The 22873-nt window shown below is 43.3% G+C and overlaps 1 protein-coding gene across 3 annotated transcripts in view; it reads left to right on the plus strand.

Annotated features, from left to right (window-relative positions):
* Positions 1–4568, plus strand: part of DTYMK (deoxythymidylate kinase) — a 54254-nt gene extending 49686 nt beyond the window's left edge. For 2 of the 3 annotated variants that reach the window (XM_069213622.1, XM_069213624.1), the window contains exons 3-5: positions 1950–2040; positions 2479–2676; positions 3431–4568. In XM_069213622.1, coding sequence (XP_069069723.1) covers positions 1950–2040; positions 2479–2676; positions 3431–3541 — 400 coding nt within the window. In that variant the 3' untranslated portion in view covers positions 3542–4568. The remainder of the gene's footprint in view (positions 1–1949; positions 2041–2478; positions 2677–3430) is intronic. The other variant, XM_069213621.1, reaches the window with a different exon arrangement.
* The last annotated feature ends 18305 nt before the right edge of the window (positions 4569–22873 follow it).

A 22873-nucleotide genomic window follows, 5' to 3' on the forward strand; every position in this document is an offset into this window, starting at 1 on the left:
ATCATTCTCTTGCTGTCCGTTCTTTCTCTGTTGATCGTCCTGCTATGCAGCATGTTAAACAAACAAAAAAAAACACGCTGATAGTTCTTTCATAGGTGAAAGATGCTTGTTATTTTTCTTTCTCTGAATACCAAGTGACAGGAGTTTTTAAAGTGGCATATGCAACCGTCTTGCAGGAGTATGGAGAGTGTGAACGGAAAGGCTGTAGGATGTCGGGTTTTTTTTCTTTGCAAAACACACAAATATAAATACCTGTTTAAAAAGAAAACTGTAGTTAGGAAAGCAAAAATGAAGCACTTTTTGTAATTCTGAAGTGTGCTGGAAGCAGATTTGAATACAATCAAAACAATTCAAGACACTGCTTGGTGATGTGCAAATGATAAATATTAATAGAAACTGGAATTCCACACATTACTGTTTGTTATATATACTCTAAGCAGTAAAACTGTAAGCACATTCCACTGAAATTGCCCCTAAATTTGCAATCTGTAAATAACAGTGCTACCACCCAATGATTTAGTTGCATTCAAAAATCGCACTGCTTCATCTATCAAATGTAGGTAGGGTTGCGAAAGTTTATCGTTCTAAAAATTGGGTTGTGGTTCTAAAGTTTGGGAAGCACTGCTTTAGGGAATATCTGTTCTTGACACTATTGTATTGAAACTCAACAAATTATAGGAACGTATATGTAAGACAATTGAAGCTATGTGTTGGAGAAATTGAATATGCTTTGTTTTGGTTTTTCAAAGATTTGAAACTTGTCGCAAATCTATATGGTTGAGACCAACTAAAGTGTGCTGGCAATAGATCCCAGCAATCGTTGATATAGCAATGTCACTTTATTTCACACTTTGAGATCCTCAGTTGCAAATCAGTAATATGTTTTAAGTAATCCTACTTTATTATTGCTCCCCTCTCTTCTGTAGTAAAATGCTTGCTTTAAGTGACCTGCAAGGAAAAGTTTGATTTGAAACTTCTAGGACAGTGGTTCTTAAACTTTATTAATGCTGTGAACTCCCACTTAATCATTAATTCCTCCCCCCTCTACTGAGTCATTGTTGGAAGATGTAATCCCGGCCTAGGTATTTTGATGATTTGTACCTCCACAAAAAAAAGAAGAAATGAACATTGATCAAACAAATCCCTAAAACTTTATTCAGGTAACAGTTGTAAAAAAAAAAAAATATATATATATATATATATATATATATATATATTTCACCAAAAATATATATATTTTTTTTACAAATATACATTTTTAAAAAGAAAATTTATTGGAAGATTGGAGCTTTTCTAAATTCAATCGAGTCCACTCATCGTCTATACTAAGTTCTGTTTGATGCACTTGCAGTGCTCCCACACAAATCATTCTGAGGATACCAACTTAATGTTTAGCCTACAGTTTAAAATTACTTCACGTTTACAGAACGTTTTACAAATTTCAATTTCATATTTTGGTTTTTTTTTTTTATTACATACAACTTACTCATCTGTTTATTTTCTAAGCAGTTGTGGCCCTCTTGAATAGGCTTCATGGACCACAAGGGGCCCCCGGGTGACAGATTATGATCCACTGTTCTAGACTAAACCCTGGATCTGTCACATTTAACCTAGTTATCAAATCTCTCCCAGCCCATAATTTATTTTGGTCAGACCCAAGTATTCAAGCCACCTTTGGGTTCATTTGTCTGCAGCCTCCTTTGGTGGTGTCATGTAGAACTGTGTCCTATGAAACGAGATGGAGCAGTACCTCGAACCTCAAATGCTTGAAGGCAGTGTCCATGAGCCTACCAGGTGCAGTCTAGTTGGAGTATTTCATGGTGCCTGTAGTATAATTAAGACCGCTTTACAAATTCTTTATTCGCTACCCAGTTTGGTGGGGGCATTTATTTGCTACACAATGGGTTTTTTGACTGACCTCATCCTTCCTCTGCTGTTTTTTTTCTTAGATCTTGGATGAAGCAGAAGCTACACAGTGGTGTCACCTTGGTGGTGGACAGATATGCCTTCTCAGGAGTGGCCTTCACCAGTGCCAAAAAGGTGAGTTGCAAACATATACCTCAGAGGGGTACAATATTGTAATTCACTCATCTTTACCAGGAGGGGTGGTGATGTGTGCTGTTCACTTTAGGTGGTATCATGTGGTCATATGATGCTTGGCCAAAGACCAGACTGATGTGAATAGGTTTCAGGTGCTAACACTGGTTTAAAGCAAAGCTGCTCATCCACAAAAACTTGATTCTTTTCCTTTACAAGTGCATTTCCTCCTGGTAGTTCCATGTTCTTCCTTTACTTGCTGCACCTTTGGTCTCCTGAAATGTGGCCAGAGCACAGGTAAGTCGCCCGTATATCTGTTTAGACCATATTCTAGCTCATTTTTGTCATGAGCAATCGTCTTTGTGACTATTGTTTGTGCTCTTTTGCCATTGAGATCTAGTTTCTAGTGTGTGTAGTGTTGAGCCTAATTCCTCTCTTTAGAACTTCTCGCTGGACTGGTGTAAACAGCCTGATGTGGGACTCCCGAAGCCAGATTTGATCCTGTTCCTTGAACTGAGCACAGCTGAGGCAGAGCAGAGGGGTGGTTTTGGAGCGGAGCGCTATGAGACCACTAACTTCCAGAGGAAAGTCTTACAGAGATTTCAGGAGCTCAGAAATGACAAGACATTGAACTGGAAGGTGAATCTTACGTTTGCAAAAATGTTGCACATGAACAACCTAACAAAATGGGATAGAAAATACTTTGTAACCTATAAATGAGAAGATTAATTGACATGTGACTAATTGGATCAAAATAGAATTCCTTTTCTTTTTTTCTTCTAATGTGCCACATCATATGTGTGTTCTGGCTGGGTAAAATATATTTTTTAAATTATCAGATTGACAAAAACAGTTTTTGTGACTAATACAGCTACTGGGTCATAAATAGTGGTTCCAGTGGCATAGGCTTTTTAGGTTATGAAGATATTTGGGGGGGTGTTTGCAGGGTTGACTGGTAGTGAGTGGTGGAGCTTGGGTAAACAGGGTGAGGCAGGTCACAATTAAACCAACAAGGTGAGGTGGGTATAGAGTTAGAATCTCCTCAGTGGGGGACCATACCAATAGTAGTAGTGAGCTCTATGATCTTTCTGTAAATGAGTTTGAAGTACCTTGACTTCACTGGTGAGCTATACATATGACACGTTATCCTTCTTTTATGTGTTCTCAAGTGATGCAAATGGGTGACCACATTTTAGATCAACCTATGTAGTTGAGGGGACAAAACAATTAATATATTATCCTGCACTGAGCATCTGCTTACATTTTTTGTTTTTGGGTGCGGGGGCTTGATAGCATGATATATATCTTTATGTATATAAAATATAGTTTCACTAGAGGATACTGCTTATGATTGTTTTTTTTGTTTTTTTCTGTGGGGGAAAACAAACTTTAGGTGATTGATGCTTCCAAGACAATTGAAGACTTGCACAATGAAATCCGATCTCTTGCTGAGGAAGCTATAAAAGAAGCCCAGCATAAGCCCATCGGACAGCTTTGGAAATAAAGATGTTACTTCATTTTGTGCATTGAGGCCACAATACCATACCTGCTGTGTGTTTTGTATGTAACCCATCTATTTCACTGCCTGCAACACTGCCCCTCTCAGATTGAGTAGCAGGTTAAGTTAGACCTCTGCTCGAACAAGTTGGGGATTCTGTCTTCTGCCAAGGACTTCATATACATGTGCCATCTTGGATGAATGCTGTGTGTTTTTTGCCTGTCTTTCTCGGCATACACTGCTAGGCCTTACCTGCTGCATTGTGTATGAGCAGAATCCATTTCCCATCTGATCGGTTTTGGGCTTCAGTTCCCACCCAGTGCTCACCATCTTGGTAATGAAGCACCACAAGACGGGTTCACTGCCTCCCACTGTCAAAAGCATTCATACCAAATTGTTGGCCCTTCTAGCGATTTGCAATCTGAGCACAGGTTCCTTTTTACCTCATTTTATTCAACTGCCCGTGATCCTTCTAGAAAACTCCACCCGATAATGTCTTTAATATTGGTGGTTATATTCTCGCTAAAGGTTGTCATTCTCATGGTTTTTGAGGGCTGATTGCATGGAGACCTACTAAGTAAGTAGGTTGTGTGTGTGTGTGTTTTTTTTTTAATGTTTTAATTTTTTTTTGTTTTTTGTTTTAGTCAATGTACAGCACAGTCTGTGTTGGTGGATTGTCTGAGGATGTATTTGTGAGCTGCACTTGCGCCAGCAATGGACATTAAGTTTTGCCTGTTAGTTTTGTTGGTGCTGAGTGTTTTGATCCTCACTGTTAGTTTTCTGTATTTTTCGTTTTCCTGTCACAGCCAGTGGTGCAATATGTTGTATGGATGTGAATTGGAGTGGGCCAAAAAGTGTAAATTGCTGTAAGTATATTTTAGAGTGCTTTTTTAACAACCTAATCAAGACATTACATTGGTTAAAAACACTTTGCACTGTGGCAATTCGTATGTTTACGTTTGAACTATATGTTAATATACTTCATAACAGTCGTGGGAGTGGCTATTAAGTCTCATTCCACTTAGTACATGGATTCTATTTTCATGAGGCTGTTTTTATTTGTTTTTGGGATCCCAGAATGTTTTATGAAAAGCAATTTTGTTTCCAAACTGTATGCTCCTATTTAAGCATATTGCTTTGATAGATCACACCCGTCTTAACTATGTGGTGGACCAAATTAATTGCATGCCAATCTTAAATGTCACACACTGTAGTAAAGTTTATACATTTAAAAATCTAGTTCCAAAGAAATCTTTAACTCGGATACATTCCCAGCAAGTGCCACCAATCTACAATAATAATATTTTGGCACATAAGCCTAGGGATACTTTTTAGCTTTCCTAGGTGTGTAATAAATCAACCATCTATCATTAGTTTTCCCAGTGAAAAAATTGCAGAGATTTGAAAAAAATGTCTTCCCTTTTTTTTTTTTTTAATGATCTGTAGACTGAAATATTGGCACAATCAATGGTTATAAATTTGTGTAGTTCTGAAATAATAGATCTTTAAAAAAGCTATCTCTTACAGTGGTAAATTTGAAGAAACACAATTCTTCAAATTTTGGAGACTTCATAAAGGCAACTAAACCTCACCCCCACCCCACCCCCCACTTCCCTTGAGTTATCTTGTGATAAGATCTGTTTTTATGTTAACTATTTGTAGTGGTTTTAAAAAGAAAAAAGTGGCCAGGAAAACAAAATAATATAATTTAAGGCAAGAACGGCATACATCCATATTCTTTGTTAATTGTAATTCATCACTTTACATTTGAGTTTGCTGTCCTCGCTGTATGAAGCTAGAAGCCAATTTTTCTGCCTATGGAAAAAAAAAAACTCTGCTCTCAGAATAGACTTTGTAACTCGCGCTTTGTCCCTTATTTGAGAAGTGCATACCTTACCATCTGGAAAATATATTTTCAGTTTTATCATAGGGAGATAGTTTAGATTTAATCAGGATACTTTGTATTAATAAATGTACCTAAATAGCTTACTACCTGTGGCTTAGGAATTCAGTCACATTCATCTGGATGGCCTAGAGCCTGTACTACATTAAGTGATATGCCAGAATATTTGTGATCAGTCTCCTCTGAGATATATATATATAATGGCATTTGTAGCTGCAGATACACATGCTGTGCATACGTCTGCCACCTAGTGTTGGGCTCAGAGTGTTACAAGTTGTTTTTCTTCGAAGAAGTGTTTTCGAGCCACGGGATCGAGTGACTCCTCTTCGGCTCCATTGCGCATCGGCATCAACTCCATGTTAGATTGTTTTCTTTCCGCCATCGGGTTCGGACAAGTTTTCTTTCGCTCTGATAGTTTGATTCGGAAAAGCTTAAACTCTTTATTTCTCGCTGGTATTGTTTTGATCGCGTTACACCTTCTATCAACACTTCGGTACCATTGGATCAGACATCTTTACTCGCCCTTCGGGGCACCAGCGCCTAACTCAGGCCTCGTGGGCCAACTGCGTGGAAGCCTCATGGACTGGACTCCATTCTGATTCTGTCCTTGGTATCACACTAAATTCACTTATACGAACCAACAGCTCGTCTGTAATCTCTGCCTTTCCCCTGACCTTCGGGAAGAAAATTGCGAGGCCTGCAGATCCTTCCGATCCAAGAAGACGTTCCAAGACAGAAGAGCATGGAGACTCGAGATGGCATCTAAAAGCACCGAACATCTCAACGTCGAAGAGGAGATCATGCAGACCGCTGTCTCCGTTCGAGGATCTGACTCTGAACAGGAATCCAAGGAGGACGGACCGGTCACGGCAGGACAGCACGTGAGTAGGCCTGCCCCTGCCCCAGTCCCATCCAAGCCGGAACATAAGGTCTTGGGGATGGCACTGCCTGAAGGCCATGGCTCAAGCCGAAAAAAGACGTTCAGTGACCAACCCACAAGTTTGGCACCGAAAAAGGCCACTCCTCCGAAGCCATCTGACTCGCGTCGAAGCTTTGTTTCAGAACCAAGCAAACACCGGTCTTCCGAGTCGAAATCTCAAATCTTTTTCAGAACCAATACCATCTTCGACTCCATCTTTTTTGATCCCGAAAAAGCCAGTTTCGGAGCTGAAAAAACGGGCTTACACTGAAGAGCATGGACTTTCAAAAGTACTTAAAGAAAGACAAAAATCTACTGAGGAGGACTCACAAATGCAGCCTATCATAGAACAAATGGATGAAAGGCAAGCCAGGATTCATATCCACAAAGAAACTGGCAGAATTTTGAATGCACCTCCTCCAAAACCAAAGAGGAAATTAGACTTTCAGGAGGAATTGGACACTGCACAGCCTCCAGCTAAAGTGCCAAGAACAAAGGAGAGGCCTCCACCTCTGCAGTCACCATCACATTCATTTGATTCACAGCATGACAATATAGATTCGTGGGATCTTTATGATCCAGATCCCATTCCCGATAACTACCCAGACTGCTATCCCTCAAAGCTTTCACACCCTGAAGTTAGTACAAGGTACAATCAAGTACTAGCCAGGGCTGCAGCATACCATTGTGTCACCATGCACACTGAACAGTTGGAGGACGATTTTTCTATTTAATACACTCTCCTCCATGCACACAACATACCAGTCGCTCCCAGGCATGCTAAAACATGCTGATCAAATTTTTAGCAAGCCTGTCAAAGCGAGAATAATGACTCCCAGGGTAGAGAAGAAATACAAGCCACCTCCCCTCTGATCCTGTGTATATAACTCAGCAACTCCCTCCAGACTCAGTAGTAGTAAGCGCTGCTAGGAAGAGGGCAAACTCGCAGTCGTCAGGTGATGCACACCCACCAGACAAAGAGAGCAGAACATTTGATGCTGCAGGGTAGAGTGTGTCATCCCAGGCAGCCAACCAGTGGAGAATAGCCAACTCTCAGGCGTTGTTGGCTAGATACGATAGGGCCCATTGGGATGAGATGAAAGATATAATTCAGCATCTCCCCAATGAACATCAAAAAAGGGCACAGCTGATAGTAGAGGAAGGGCAAGCCATCTCCAATAACAAAATTAGGTCTGCCCTGGACTCAGCAGACACAGCTGCCAGGAGCATCAACACTGCTGTAACAATCAGGAGGCACGCATGGCTCCGGTCCTCCAGGTTCATACCTGAAATTCAACAAGTGGTGTTGAACATGCCGTTCAATAAAAAAACAACTTTTGAGCCCAGAGGTGGACACTGCAATTGAAAAACTGCGTAAAGACTCTGACACCGCAAAGGCCATAGGTGCGCTATACTCCACACAGTACAGGGGATCCTTTTGGAAACCACAGTTTAGAGGTGGATTTTGGCCTCAGAGTACAGAGCCATCCACATCACAGCCAAAATCACCCTACCAACCTCAAAATCAAAGAGGTAGTTTCATAGGTTATAGAGGCCAGTACCCTAGGGGCAGGGGACAATATCAGACATCAAAACAAGCCTCACAAGGTAAACAGTGTCTTGTACCATTCCTTCCCAATTCACACCTCCCCTGTGGGGGGAAGACTGTAAGAGTTCCACAACAATTGGCTAAACATTACCACAGACAACTGGGTATTATCAATTATCTGCAATGGCTATTGCCTAGAATTGATACGAACTCCACCAAACTTTCCACAAAAACTACAGACTATCCACAGACCATATCACTCTGTTACAGGAAGAGGTCAAATCTCTATTACTCAAACAAGCAATAGAACCCGTCAAGTAGGAACGGGAATTTACTCATTGTATTTCCTCATTCGCAAAAAGGATGGCACCTTCAGGCCAATATTAGATCTCAGAACCCTCAATCAATACATTCTGTCAGAAGACTTTCATATGGTAACACTACAGGATGTTATCCTACTACTTCAGCAACACGATTTCATGGCAGCATTAGACCTCAAAGATGCGTATTTTCGCATACCCATCCATCCTGCGCACAGAAAATATCTCCGGTTTGACATTCAAGAAAAGCACGACCAGTTCAAAGTGTAACCCTTTGGAATAACAACAGCTCCAAGGGTATTCAGAAAGTGCCTAATGGCAGTCGCAGCTTACCTAAGAAGATAACACATACATCTCTTTCCATATCTAGACGATTGGCTAATAAAATCAGTCATACGCAGTGTCAAAACCATGCGCAATATGTAATACAAACCCTGTAGACGCTAGGGTTCTCAAACTACCAAAAATCACAACTACAGCCTGCGCAAATACAAAAGTATTTAGGGGCAATACTAAATACTCAAAAAGCGCTTGCAAGTCCAAATACGCAGAGAAATACAAGCATTCCACAATATATTGGACAAATACAGACCGGTCAACAATACACTTTCACATTTGTCATGAGACTATTAGGTATTATGGCATTATGTATTGCAATTGTTCCACATGCAAGACTAAACATGCTGCTCTTGCAACAGTGCCTTGCAACTGATGCATCAATGATTGGCTGGGCAGCTCACCACAACATTCAAGGACAATGGGATTCACAACACAAACAGCTACACATAAATCACTTAGCTGTTTGCTGTCTTCCTAGCACTCAAAGCATTTCAGCCTCTTCTTAGTCACAAGAATGTGCTGATCAAAACAGACAACATGACCACCACGTTATTACCTAAACAAACAAGGAGGGACACATTTGTCCCAACTCGCCCTCCTAACTCAAAAAATTTGGAAATGAGCAATACACAATCAAATTCACCTGGTAGCACAATACATTCCAGGGATGTACAACCAACTAGCAGATGTTCAGCAGAAATCATCAACAGACACACGAGTGGGCGATTCACCCTCGAGTATTTCAAAAATATTTTCAACAATGGGGAACACCAGACATAGATCTGTTCGCCACCAGCAAAAACGCAAAATTCCAAAACTTCGCATCCAGATACCCACATCACCTATCCAAGGGCAATGCTCTATGGATAAATTGGTCAGGAATATTTGCTTACGCTTTTCCCCCTCTCCCGCACATTCCATTTCTAGTCAACAAATTGCATCAAAATGCACTCAATCTGATAAGCGCCAACGTGGGCACGTCAACCGTGGTACATAACACTACTACACCTGTCAGTAGTACCACACTCCAAACTCCCAAACAGACCAGATCTGTTGACACAAAACAAAGGGCAGATCAGGCACCCAAATCCCAACACACTGAATCTAGCGATTTGGCTCCTGAAATCATAGAATTTGGGTATTTAAAATTACCAACTCAATGTATGGAAGTAATTAATCAAGCAAGAACACCCACTACCAGAAAGTGCTATGCCAACAAATGGAAAATATTTGTATATCACTGTCAGTCTAAGCAAATTGCCCCTCTTTCAGCATCAATACAAGATATTCTATGTTATTTGCTTCATTTGCAAAAATCAAATCTAGCTTTCTCTTCCATAAAAATACATCACTGCAATTTCTGCATATTTGTAAAATATACAGTGCACGTCTTTATTTAGCGTACCTGTTATCAAAGCCTTCAAGGAAAGTTTAAAATGCATTATTCCACCCAGAACACCTCCAGTTCCTTCTTGGAATTTAAACATAGTGCTTATGCGACTTTTGGGCCCACCATGTGAACCTATGCACTCATGTCAAATGCAATTTTTAACATGGAAAGTTGCCTTCCTAGTCGCAATTACATCATTGCGAAGCGTTAGTGAAATTCAAGCTTTCACTATTGAAGAACCATTCATACAGGTACACAAACATAAAGTTGTACTACGAACTAACCATCAATTTCTTCCTAAAGTGGTATTACCTTTTCATATCAAACAAACAGTGGAACTACCAGTCTTCTTCCCACAGCCAGATTCTGTGGCAGAAAGAGCTCTACATACATTAAACATTAAAAGAGCTCTAATGTACTACATAGAACAAAACCATTCAGGAAAACTAAACCGCTATTTGTAGCATTTCAAGAACCTCATACTGGTAACCCCAATTCAAAACAAGGTTTAGCAAGATGGATAGTAAAATGCATCCAAACATGTTACCTTAAAGCTAAAAGACAGCTCCTAGTTGTTCCTAAAGCACATTCCACAAGGATGAAAGGTGCTACAATGGCCTTCTTAGGAAATATACCAATGACTGAAATATGTAAAGCAGCTTCTTGGTCAACACCACATACATTTACTAAACACTATTGTGTAGATGTTTTAGCAACACAGCAAGCCACAGTAGGTCAAGCTGTACTCAGAACATTATTTCAAACAACTTCAACTCCTACAGGCTAACCACTGCTTTTATGGGAGGACTAACAGCTTTGTAGTCTATGCACAGCATGTGTATCTGCAGCTACACATGCCATTGAATGAAAATTGTCACTTACCCAGTGTCCATCTGTTCGTGGCATGTTCCGCTGTAGATTCACATGCACCCTCCCACCTCCATGGAAGCCTGCAGTAGTTTAAGGTAGGTGTGTGTGTGTGTGTATATATATATATATATATATATATGTGTGTGTGTGTGTGTGTGTGTATGTGTGTGTGTGTGTGTGTGTGTGTGTGTGTGTGTGTGTATATATATATATATACCATTCCATTAGCGTGGACATCTCTTTTCTTTATACTCTTATCACTCCTACCTTACCCTCTGCGGGAAAACAATCTAACATGGAGTCGATGCCCAATGCGCAATGGAGCTGAAGAGGAGTCCTCACTCGATCCCCTGACTCAAACACTTCTTCGAAGAAAAACTACGTGTAACACTCCGAGCCCAATACTAGATGGCAGACGTATGCACAGCATGTGAATCTGCAGCGGAACATGCCACGAACAGATGTACACTGGGTAAGTAACATTTTCCATATATATATCTGTGTGTATCAATATAATTCATGTGGTAATCCACTCTTCCCTCGAAGCCTTCCCATACTCCAGTGATGATACTTCAGCAGACATCGGTCCTGGGTGTGTTTGGAAACTTATCTCAGAATCTCACTGTTTGATGGTGTAATGATCTGAGTTTGATGTAATGATTTAAAATGATTCAAGAAAAACTTCCTTCCAACAATTTCATCCACCTCATATATTCACTTTCTTTGTGCATTTGTTGGCCTTCTGTTATATCATCGACCATTTATTTCTTCAAATATAAATCTTTAAGGTGGTGTAGATTCCCCTCCCCCACTTACCTCTGACTGCAGATAGTTCCCTAGTTTGGCTCTGTGTTCCTTTAATAAGCTATGTTTTAACCTTGAAGTGTAGCTTAAAACTTCACCCACAGCAAAGCTAATACCCCTGTGCCTATATTTCTCTAGAAAAATATTCTATACATGCATTTTGCAAATTGACCCTTTATACTTTAATAACACTTTATTAAAGGGCCGTCTGACCATGGAGGATTGAATAGAATTCAGCAAATATTGTGTTCTTATGGCAAAGTGATCTGAGAATGGATTACTGCTCATTTTGGTTTATGCCTTCTCATTTGTTGAGATGCACAAAATCAAGGCATGCTGCAGTATTAAAATTCCTAGAAAAACGTGCAAGCTGTTGGATTACCTATCCACTAAGAACACAATTTATGTAAAGATGTAAGATTATCTTCATTCACGCCATAATAACTAATCAAAGAAAAGGGAGTTACATATGTTTGTTTACCATATCCCATCTCCTATCTTTTCTTTCAGTGAATTTATGCATTTGTAATGGAAAGTGCATTTAAATTTCTAAAAATCTGAATGATGTAAAGAACCAGAAAAACGTGTGGGACCCCGACTTTTTATACTTATTTTTGGAATCGTTTTCCTGAAACAGTATCAGAATTTTGGTTCTTCAACCACGGTGCCAACGCCTTATTTCTTTAAATTATATATGCCCTTTATGGGAATTTGTTAATAGCTATCATTTACTCCTAATAGACTGTAGCAGTAAAATATGTTCACATTTTCATATCCTAGTTTTAAGTAATGACACCCTGCTTTGAAAGGCAGCCTGACAGCCCATAACTTCTCCCAGTTCTGCCCCAAAAGGGGCTTTCCTGCAAAGACCCCAGAGCAGTCCCTCATGATGTTCCATTTAGCACCAGACAGTGGTACCAGTAGCTTCACACGTTACCAGAGGCACCTGCCTCCACCCCACCCATTATGGGCAGAAAACGTGGTCCTTGTGACGAGAAAAATACTCTTCTGATTTCTGCATGAGCACTTAACAAAAAAAATGTTGACGGTTTCTAAAGAATTACGCTTTAAATTTCTGGTATGCAAAAGTTTTAGTATGTTGCATGCTAGACGTTTGCCTGCCTGCCGAGCGAAATTGAAGGATAATGCTTTTAAACTATTTGTGTGCTAAATCACTATCTTTGGCTCATTTGACTCCTGAATCATATGACGTGATAGCCTTGCAAAACTTTCTCTATGAATCTTCCTTCCGCAGGAAGAAGTAATTCCTCCTCTGTAGTGGTTTAGCATGAGATGAGTATGGTAGATTAGTCTTGACCACATAATGGTTTGTAGCCTGGATTGGAAATCCTAAGGTCAGCCACAATAAATTCTGTGCTTGAAATAATGAAAACAAATCACCTGCGGCATGGTTTAGTTTAACAATCTCAGTTATTGATTTCTTGACGGACTTAAGGCAGGTTGTTGGCTGCTGCATATGGTGGCATGTTAGAAAGTACATGGATATGACTATACCCTACCATTTCAGGAGGCATTTGAGTTCTGCAATATGAGCTCTTCAGTTGTCTCTATTCTTACTGAGCTGCTCGTAGTGCTGCTGGTTTCCATATTTGCACACTTATATAGCCACAAATAAGTTCTGATGGGCCAGACGCAGTCTCTTGCATGGGATGTTGAGCATTAATGTGTGAACAGCTTTAGGCCCGGACTTAGCATTTTGCAGTTAGAAGGTGCTGTTGTTTATAAACTCTTTTGAGTTTATGGATTTATTTGGGGAAGGGGGATGTTTTTTTTATTTTTTATCGCCAAGTGCTTTTATCTTGGTGGTACCTTAATTTACCAGTAGGTTAGCTGAAACTGTTCTGCCACCATTTTCCCATGGATACTTCAAGATTGCATTTTATTCTCCATTAAAGCTGTGGGGTCGTCATGGTTACAAAATTATCTGATAATAGTTTAGACTCTGCCAAACCAGGCAAGAGTACCTCTGGAAAAACGCAGCCCTGCACTAAGTCCCTAAGGGCATTCCTGCACTCACTGCTGGGGTTTGATGCTTGTTACCATTGAGCAGGTGTCCTCTAACGTTTCTGATGGAACACCACACACAGAGCATCGAGGATTCCAAACTGTGTCCGTAAAGGCCTGGAAGTCCAGTGTGCACAAATCTTGGGTACTGGCTTCTGTGGCAAGCTTCAGCTTAGCAGCGTTTGACTGAAAGGGACTCCATGTGAGATGTGGGAGACATAACCTAGTTTCTGATGGATACAACTACCTGTGGATTCCTCACCTAATGAATTCTCCCCATGCGTAGCATTCAACTGAAACTTCTCTCTAGCTCTGCACATTGGCAAAGACATCACAGTTGCCTAACTCCACGCGGCTCCATGTGACGTCATCGTGGCAATAAGAGGCCCTGTCCTGGGGTGCTGACGTCAGTTCCCTTTTTTCCGTGCCTTCGATAACGGTTACTTTTCTGGCTACCTGTATCGTTCGCACTTCGGAAGGGATACTTTGGAGCCGACATCGAGGGAAAAAACAAAGAAGTCTGGTTTCAAGCCCTGCAGGGAGAGTGGAGGTCGGATGTCGGTGACTGACCCTCACAATGATTGCCTTTGGTGCCTCAGTTCGGATCACGATGTCCAGGAATGCGGCTCCTGTCAGAAGATGAATCCGAAGGCGTTGAAGGAGCGTGAGGTGAAGCTATTTTTAGCTACATCCAAGAAGGAGAGGAAGTGGCACCATGGGTCCTCTTCAGGAAAGTCGTCTCACAAGAAGCGGTGTCATCGTGACTCCCGGAGTCGGTCAGAGTCGAGGTCTCCATCGACTCGGCGTCGCAAGTCTTGGGAAGTGAGTCCGACGGTGTCTCCACAGCCTGTGACACCGCAAACATCCCCAGCGCCGTCAGTCTTCGAGGTCGTGGAGCCTAAGTTATCTAGCTTCTCCGGTGCATCTAGGATCTGATCCGGCGCCATTTCTTAATACCATGTTTGCCATATTCCAAAATATGGCTCCGGGAGGTGGTGCGCCGGCTGGCCCCACCGGTCCGCTGGCATTCAATCTCTGCGTTCCGGCTCCATACAAGCCGACGGCGTGTATGCTGTTCTGTTCGGCTGGAGACTCAGGGCAAGCACCTCTGCCGGCGGCGCAGCCCTCGACATTGAGGGAGAGACCTTCAACGCCGGTGTTGGAGGGGATGGAATATAGAGGTCGGATGGCAGTGTCGGATGCAGGGGCCTTGTCCATGGTGCCGATGGATCCATCTGCGGCGTCGGGTGGATCCGGGGATCCCATCATGACACCTTCCTGGTGCCATTCACCGACGTTGTTGCACTCCATGTCGACGCCGGGGCTGGAGGCTAAGTTGAGGTCTCGGCGAAAGGCCCTTAGGTTGCTGGAAGAAAGAGAATATCAACAGCAATTCCTTGAAGAAGAGGAGATCACTGATCCCCCTGGTGACTTCCCAGGACTGGATACGGCAAGTGGACTTGACACTTCTCCAGAATATGATCTGGCCTCCCCAGGAGAGTATACGGAGGAGGCAGACCATTTCCATTCAGTGATTAGAAAAGCCGCAACATTTTTGGAACTTCCCTTACCTACAGCACAGGTTAAGACCAACCTGTTGATGGAAGTTTTGCACCCTGCTACAGCCATGGCGGATCCTCTATTGCCATTTAATGAGGCTCTGATGGAACCAATCGAAGAGGTTTGGAAGAAGCCCGTCACCTCTTCGGCTGTTAGTAGGTCAGTGGCCAGGCATTATAGGTCTGCACCTGGGGACCTGGAGTTTTTGTCCAAACACCCTTCACCAGAGAGTCTGGTAGTGCAGGCATCCTGCTCTTCGAGGTCGGCCCCTGGTTAGTTTCCGGGAGTCCCATCTGACCGGGAATCCAAGCGAATGGACCAATCTGCCAAGAATGTGTTTTCGTCGTGCAGCATGGCTCTAAAATCTGCCAATGCTACTTGTATTCTTGGCAGGTATATACATGCTATAATGGATGCGGCAAAGACTGTTCTTCCGGACATGCCACAGGACTTGCATAGCCTTCTTTTGGATGCTCAAGCGGCGGCTACGCAAGTTATTCAGTCAGGGCTGGATACCACGGACTCTGTTGCAAGAGCCATGGGGACTTCCGTTGCCACCAGGCGTCCTGCATGGTTACGCACTTCTGGTTTTTCATCTGACGTCCAGGCCACGCTATTGGATTTGCCTTTTGATGAGGCAAAACTATTCGGATCAAAAGCGGACTCTGCGCTAGAGCGCTTTAAAGAATGTAGGGCCACTGCTAGGTCTTTGGGTCTGCAGGCTGCTTCCACCCGTTTCGGTCATTCAGACAGCTGCGAGTTTTTGGTAGAGGGGCTTCCTTTTGTGGGAGGTCACAGCAGCCGGGGCAGCAGTCTTCCAGCCTCCCTTATCGATTGTTTAGGGGGCGGAGTAGAGTCTGCACAAGAGGGGCCACCCAGCAGCAGCACCACTCTTCCTCTGGAGGGTTACCTCAAGGAAAGCAGCCCTAGTCCTCTTGCCATTGCCTCTCATGTCTCTCCGGTAGGGGGGAGGCGGTCTCTTTTTCTTCCCATATGGGAGTCCATAACATCAGATTCCTGGGTCATCAATGTGGTAGGAAAAGGTTACGCTCTTCCCTTTTGGGAGATTCCTCCTTCCTTCCCTCCCCATCCTTCCTTTTGTTCAGAAGATCATCTCCTGTTGCTAGAACAGGAGGTTCTCTCCCTATTGTTGAAGGGTGCAGTGGAGTTGGTTCCGGAGCAAGAGAGGGGTCAGGGGTGTTATTCCAGGTACTCCCTGATCCCCAAAAAGTATGGTCGTCTAAGACCTATTTTGGACCTGAGGGTTTTGAATTGGTTCCTCAAACAGGAGAAATTCAAAATTCTGACTCTGGCACAGGTGTTGAACAAGGAGGATTAGATGGGGTAGGTCGACTTGCAGGATGCTTATTTTCACATTCTCAAGTCCCACAGGAAGTATCTCTGGTTTGTGGTAGAGTCGCAGCACTATCAGTTTGCGCTCCTTCCTTTTGGTCTTACTTCTGCACCACGGATCCTCACAAAGGTGATGGCGGTTGTTGCAGCACACCTCCGTAGGAAGGGAATAGCAGTATTCCCTTACCTGGACGATTGGCTGATCAAAGCAGAGTCTCCGGGGCTTGTGTTGCGTCATCTGCAGCTGACAACCCAGTTGATGTTCAGTCTGAGTTTTTCAATAAATGTTCCCAAGTCTCACCTAGAGCCCTCTCAATGCCTCCTGTTCATAGGAGCAGTACTGGATACGACATTGAATCAGGCCTTTCCTCCGCCACAGCGGATACAGGATATTTAGGTGTTGGTTCCGATGTTTCAAGGAGGAGCGGTAATTCCAGTCCTCAAGGTCCCTCGCCTGCTCGGTCTGTTCGCTTCTTGCATTCTGTTGGTCACTCATGCATGCTGGCATATGAGGGCTCTTCAGTAGTGCCTCCGCAGGCAGTGGTTTCAACACAGAGGAGATCTCAGGGAGTCAATAAAGATCTCCAGAGACACTGCAGCGGATCTCCGATGGTGGGCTGCGGAAGGCAACCTTTCTCAAGGAAAGCCGTTTTCGATGCCAACTCTGGTGATAACGGATGCCTCCACCTTAGGGTGGGGAGCTCATCTGGAGGATCTGGAGAGCAAGGGTCGTTGGTCTCCTGTGGAGCAGAGGTTTCATATCAATCTGCTGGAACTGCGGGCAATTCGTTTGGCCCTCAAGGCCTTCCTCCCATCCCTTTGTGGTCAGTCAGTTCAGATTCAGACGGACAACACGACGCAATGTGGTATATCAACAAGCAGGGGGGGGTGTAGGGTCGGACCTTCTTTGCAGAGAGGCTCTGCGACTCTGGTCCTGGGCTCAGGGCCATCGGCTTTGCGTAAAAGCAAACCATTTGGCTGGGGTCCAAAACGTACGGGCGGACAGACTCAGTAGCTTCTTCTCGGATGACCACGAGTGGTGTCTGCATCCGGATCTCACTCTTCACCTCTTTCGGATGTGGGGTTTTCCCCAGATAGACCGGTTTGCCACTTGGGAGAACGCGCACTGTCTGTCGTTCTGAAGCCTTCAGTATCCGATGCAAAGATTGTTAGGGGACGTGTTTCAGATGTCCAGGTGCAATCAGCTGCTTTATGCGTTTCCCCCCCCCCCCCCCCCCCATACCTTTGATTCCTCGGGTTTTGAGGAAGATTCGCCAAGACCGGGCCCATGTTATTCTAATAGCTCCGGATTGGCCACGAAGGGTATGGTATGCAGACCTTCTTCAAATCTCGCTGTGCCTCCCGCTCCGTCTCCCTCTCAGGGCAGACCTCCTCTTGCAGGGGCAGGTTTTACACCCCCCACCTCCAGAGCCTGCACCTTCATGCCTGGAGATTGAGCTGGGCAACCTGAGTTCCTTTTCTCTCCCACCAGAGGTGGTGGACATTCTTTTATCGGCCAGGCGACACTCCACCAAATCGGTCTATGCGAGTAGGTGGGCTAAATTTGTTTGTTGGTGTGGAGAGCAGAAAATTGATCCCTTAAGTGCCCATCTTTCTGATATTTTGTTATTTGAATTGTCGTTGGCTTAGCGCGGTTGTGCCGTGGCCACTGTTAAAGGCTATCTTTCAGCCTTCTTATGTCTTCCAGATCAAACCTCTTTATTCAAATCTCCTTTGGTTTTACGATTTTTGAGGGGGCTTACTAATAGATTTCCTCCCACTCCTTTTATTATGTCGCAGTGGGACCTGAATTTAGTGTTTACTTTTTTGATGGGCTCCCCCTTTGAGCCACTTCATTCTTGTCCCTTGAGGTATTTGTTTTTCAAAACTGTGTTTTTGACAGCAATTTCATCGGCTAGACGTGTTAGTGAACTACAGGCCCTTTCTGTTCACCCGCCTTTCATAAGGACAAGGTGGTTTTGAGGACCAGGGCGGCTTTCCGCCCCAAGGTGGTGTCTGTTTCACTTGGGACAGTCCATAACACTCTCGTCGTTCTACCCTCCTTCGCACCCATCTAAGGAGGAGGAAAGACTCCATCGTCTGGACCCTAGGAGGGCTCTCAGCTTTTATATTGACAGGACGAGAGAGTTCCGGTTGGATGAACAACTCTTTATCGGATACGTGGGGAAGAGGAAGGGGAAGGCCGTGCCCAAGAGAACGCTCTCCAGGTGGGTCGTTCTTTGTATAAAAATATGTTGCTCATTGGCGAAGAAGGATCCTCCTGAAGGGATCAGAGCCCATTCCACCAGAGCCAAGTTGACCTCATCTGCTTTGGCCAGAGGTGTTCCGGTGACAGACATCTGTAAGGCAGCGACTTGGTCTTCCCGCCACACCTTTTGTAAAGCATTATTGTCTGGATTCTGCGGTGCGGAGGGTTGGCCATTTTGCGCAGTCTGTGCTGCAGGAGTTCCTGGTGTGACCAGACGGACACCCTCCTCCAAGGTGGTACTGCTTTCGGACTCTATTCATTAGGGGAGGAATCCACAGGTGTAGTTGTATCCATCAGAAGAGCAAGTTACTTACCGTTGGTAACGCTTTTTCTGGCGGATTCATTAGCTACCTCTGTATTCCTCACGGTCCCTCCCACCTCCCCGTTGTCGGTCTGGTCATACCAGGATCCTCTTGGGTGTGCACTTCAGTGCCTTAATTTCTATATATGTTTATAGTTGCAATTCAGGTTATTTCCAAGTTTGCAAACTGTTCATGATGGTATGTTATTTTTAAAGAGTTATGTAAAAGTTTTTATATGAAGGTTCTCTAAAAAGTTGAATTCTTTTGATCATGAAGTGTTTAGATTGTCGATGTTCTTTATATGGTTCAAAGGCACGTAAAAAATGGTGTAAACTGACGTCAGCACGCTGGCGAGTGTCTCTCGTTGCCACGATGACGTCTCACAGAGCCGCGTGGAGTCGGGCAATTGTGACTTCCTCGCCAACGTGCGGAGCTAGAGAGAAGTTTCCATCAAATGCTACGCATGGGGAGAATTCATTAGGTGAGTAATCCACAGGTAGCTAATGTATCCACCAGAAAAAGCGTTACTGAAGGTAAGTAACTTGTTTGTCAGCCTCTTAAGAGGTAGAAGGGATCTTCCTGTGTTCTAATTAATGTCATTGGCTTCACCAGGCAGGGTTAGTTTAATGGATGCTGACAACTTGAAATTTGTACTTCAGGCTTTCATTACCTTCAGCTGTACTTGACAGCTATAGTACTTTGGGACAAACGTCTTCACCACACTAACTTTGCTGATGTTTGTCTGGCTAGGATCTAGAACACTGGGACAGAGCATCTCTACAGACTGCCTGGAATATCGAATTGGAACTTTGACATAAGCTGCTGTCTCCTCAAAACTCTTATTCAGCAAGTTGGGCCTTGCTTGTATTGAAAACATTGGATTAGTTAGGCCAGTGGGTTTACATGTTACTCTTAACTTTTTTGTTCATCAAGACCCTTTACAGCAAACCGAGTGGGATCTGATGAGCTCAAACTCTACTTCTTATCTTGCTGGGATGGAGAAGAGAAGTTCAGCTAGTTTCTGTAATGACCAAGCAACTGCATGGAGGAAAATGATTGGAGTGGATTATATGGCGGTGTCCCTCTTTACTAATGCAGATGGGCATGTGTTGGGGGCTTTAAACAAGTAGGATTATTGTGAGTTGCAGATGGTGAGGCAGCTGGTTAACTGGGACAGCAGCCATGCACATGATCCTTGCCCCCCAGACATTGTGCTCTGGGTGCATAGAAAGGGCTGAAATTTTAGCAAGTTGGTCAACTGGGAATGTAGTGAAATATGGTAATTCACAGGCCCTGCTAAAGTAAGAGCTGGGTGTTCCACAGGCAATAGGAATCAACAATAAAACATGCGAGGCTAAACTGTTATGCAGCCTACCATATATCCTCACAATCAAAACACACACATTTATAGCAAATTAGAACTGTTGAATTCCTGTACTGTAGTTGCATAATCTGAGATTGTGGTATTGATGATAATGCCTGATGCTTCTTACTTAAAAGAACAGTGGGTCCTCATTGGCCTAGGTAGCATGTTTCAGAATTTAGCCTGCTCTCCTTGGTTGAAAAAACCAGGCTCCCCAGGAAATACTCACAAAGACCACCTGTGCAGGTTGTGAACTGTCTCCAGGGTGGGTTTATCCTTCCTGCCCCCCCCCCCCCCCCCCCCCCCCCAAAGTGTGATGCACTATCCGTATATCTTCCTAGCAAAAGAAGGCAAAGGACCGCCATTACTGCTAAAAGGGCATCAAGAGAAGACAGCATTATTTTATTCAGGTCATCTGATACTATTGAAACGGGGAGTAGTCCTACCAAGGGTAACTAGGTCAGTTTGTCTCTGCAAATGTTGCTCGTGAGGGCTCTGACTTTCGTCCAAGTTAGGGGCCCTCAGGTTACCCTAACCAACAACTGTGTGTGTGGGTATGCAATAGATCCGGAGTTGTTTTCTGGGTCATTACCTGCATATGGAGAAAAAAAAAATTATAGAAAAAAGAACTAATTGTGACAGGTGGCATACTTTGCCATGTGGACAGATTTAGTTGAAGATCGGAAGGCACAAGCAAAATAATATTGCTAGAATTTAATGTGGTAATCAACTGCTTCATTTGTACAGGCCCTTAGGTGATAACCCTTATACTTAACATGCAACCAAAAGCAAACCAGTGTATATATGCATGCATTAAATTGACAGCAAAAAAGGTGTTTTGTATTCATTCTTCATCTGGGGGCCTTTATTGTTTTTAGATTTCAATTGCGTTTGCGAAATCTTTTGTGTTTAAAAAAAAAAAAAAAAAAACTGAACAAGGGCTTAGAACCAGCCCTTTACTTACCTAAACTTAACCATTGGTTTAGCCCAACTCACTCCAATTTACGTGCTTCTGATTGACCAGCATGTCGTCTGCTTTCACTTCGTGCCCTCTGCTGCTTTTGCTATGCTGGCTTCGTGTTGTCCTGGGAACAAGTACTCCTTCCGGTCACTGTCATTGGCTAATGGTCAATATCTTTCCACTGACCATATGCCTCCAAAGCTACTTCTAGGTTTACTTTCAAGCTCCCCCCCTCCCCAACTTCCTTTGATCACATCATCCCCACCGGATTAATCAAGGTGATAAAGGAAACTTAATTAGCTGTGCTAACAAACCGCAAAAAAAAAAAAAAGGAAAGTTGAACGGGGGATGTAGGTCTTGCATTCTAATGGAACCTAAATGTGCTAATGCAAATTAGCAACAGCGTGCTTGAAAGCCCCCTTGAGCAATATTTGATTGGTTTAAAATACCTTGCCTTAATTGCACTTTTGCTAGCCGCATGATTTTACCAAAATTATAGGAATGAAGGACCGTTCAACCCCCTTCATGAAACCATCAAATGATTTGAGCTCCCATATGCTTGGGCCCTGTTCACGCAAGTTAGCACTCATGTAATCATTCAAAAATCGAGGCAACAACAACTTGCTAAACCTACAAATACGTGGTGGTAATAGCAGACTGTGGAATTCTACGGAGCTTGAACTTCCTCTCTCTCACTGCCTTTTTAGATGTTTTGTTGATAAAGCCTCAGAATCCTGTCTGCACGCAGACAGTGGCACCTTTTTGATATGAGGTGTATGTGGCAGGGAGGCTTACTCAGGCACAGCAGGATTTCCATATACATTTTCTCTCCCTGGAGCACCTTCCTTATCTCACAATGAATATGGAATACAACAATGATCGCGGTCTCGCCGGGAACTCTGGTCATACAGTTTGCTGAAATCTTATCATAATTACAGTCGGGTGGGCAAAGCGGGCCTTGCGCTGAACACTGCTTTCCCTCACATCTATCTAATGTAGAATGTGATGGGAAATAACTTCATCTGATAGGATACAATTTAAGGAAGCCGATAGCTTGTTCATTTCACTCTGTCTATAATTAAGATTGTGTTTAAACGTTGAATGAACTCCACGTGCACGTTCATTTAGACGAAGCTGCACCATGAACTTTGTTTAATAAGTAACAGCCTGTGTCAATTCTAGTCATTGCTTTCATATACTTGAGTGTACCATCACACACCAGTCGTAATCATGTGAAGAGCTGTACCCTAATATGGTAGTCATTCCTGTCATATAATCAGTTAACCACCACACACCATTCAGTGCCGCTGTGATGTCTCCCTCATATTCCACAAGTACCATGATGTAGTGCAGGGATTTCAAATTTGACAGTGACCACCATGATGGGCCCCTCATCTGCCATTCAGTGCCA

Source organism: Pleurodeles waltl, chromosome 11, assembly GCF_031143425.1.
Source record: "Pleurodeles waltl isolate 20211129_DDA chromosome 11, aPleWal1.hap1.20221129, whole genome shotgun sequence".
Lineage (NCBI taxonomy): Eukaryota > Metazoa > Chordata > Amphibia > Caudata > Salamandridae > Pleurodeles > Pleurodeles waltl.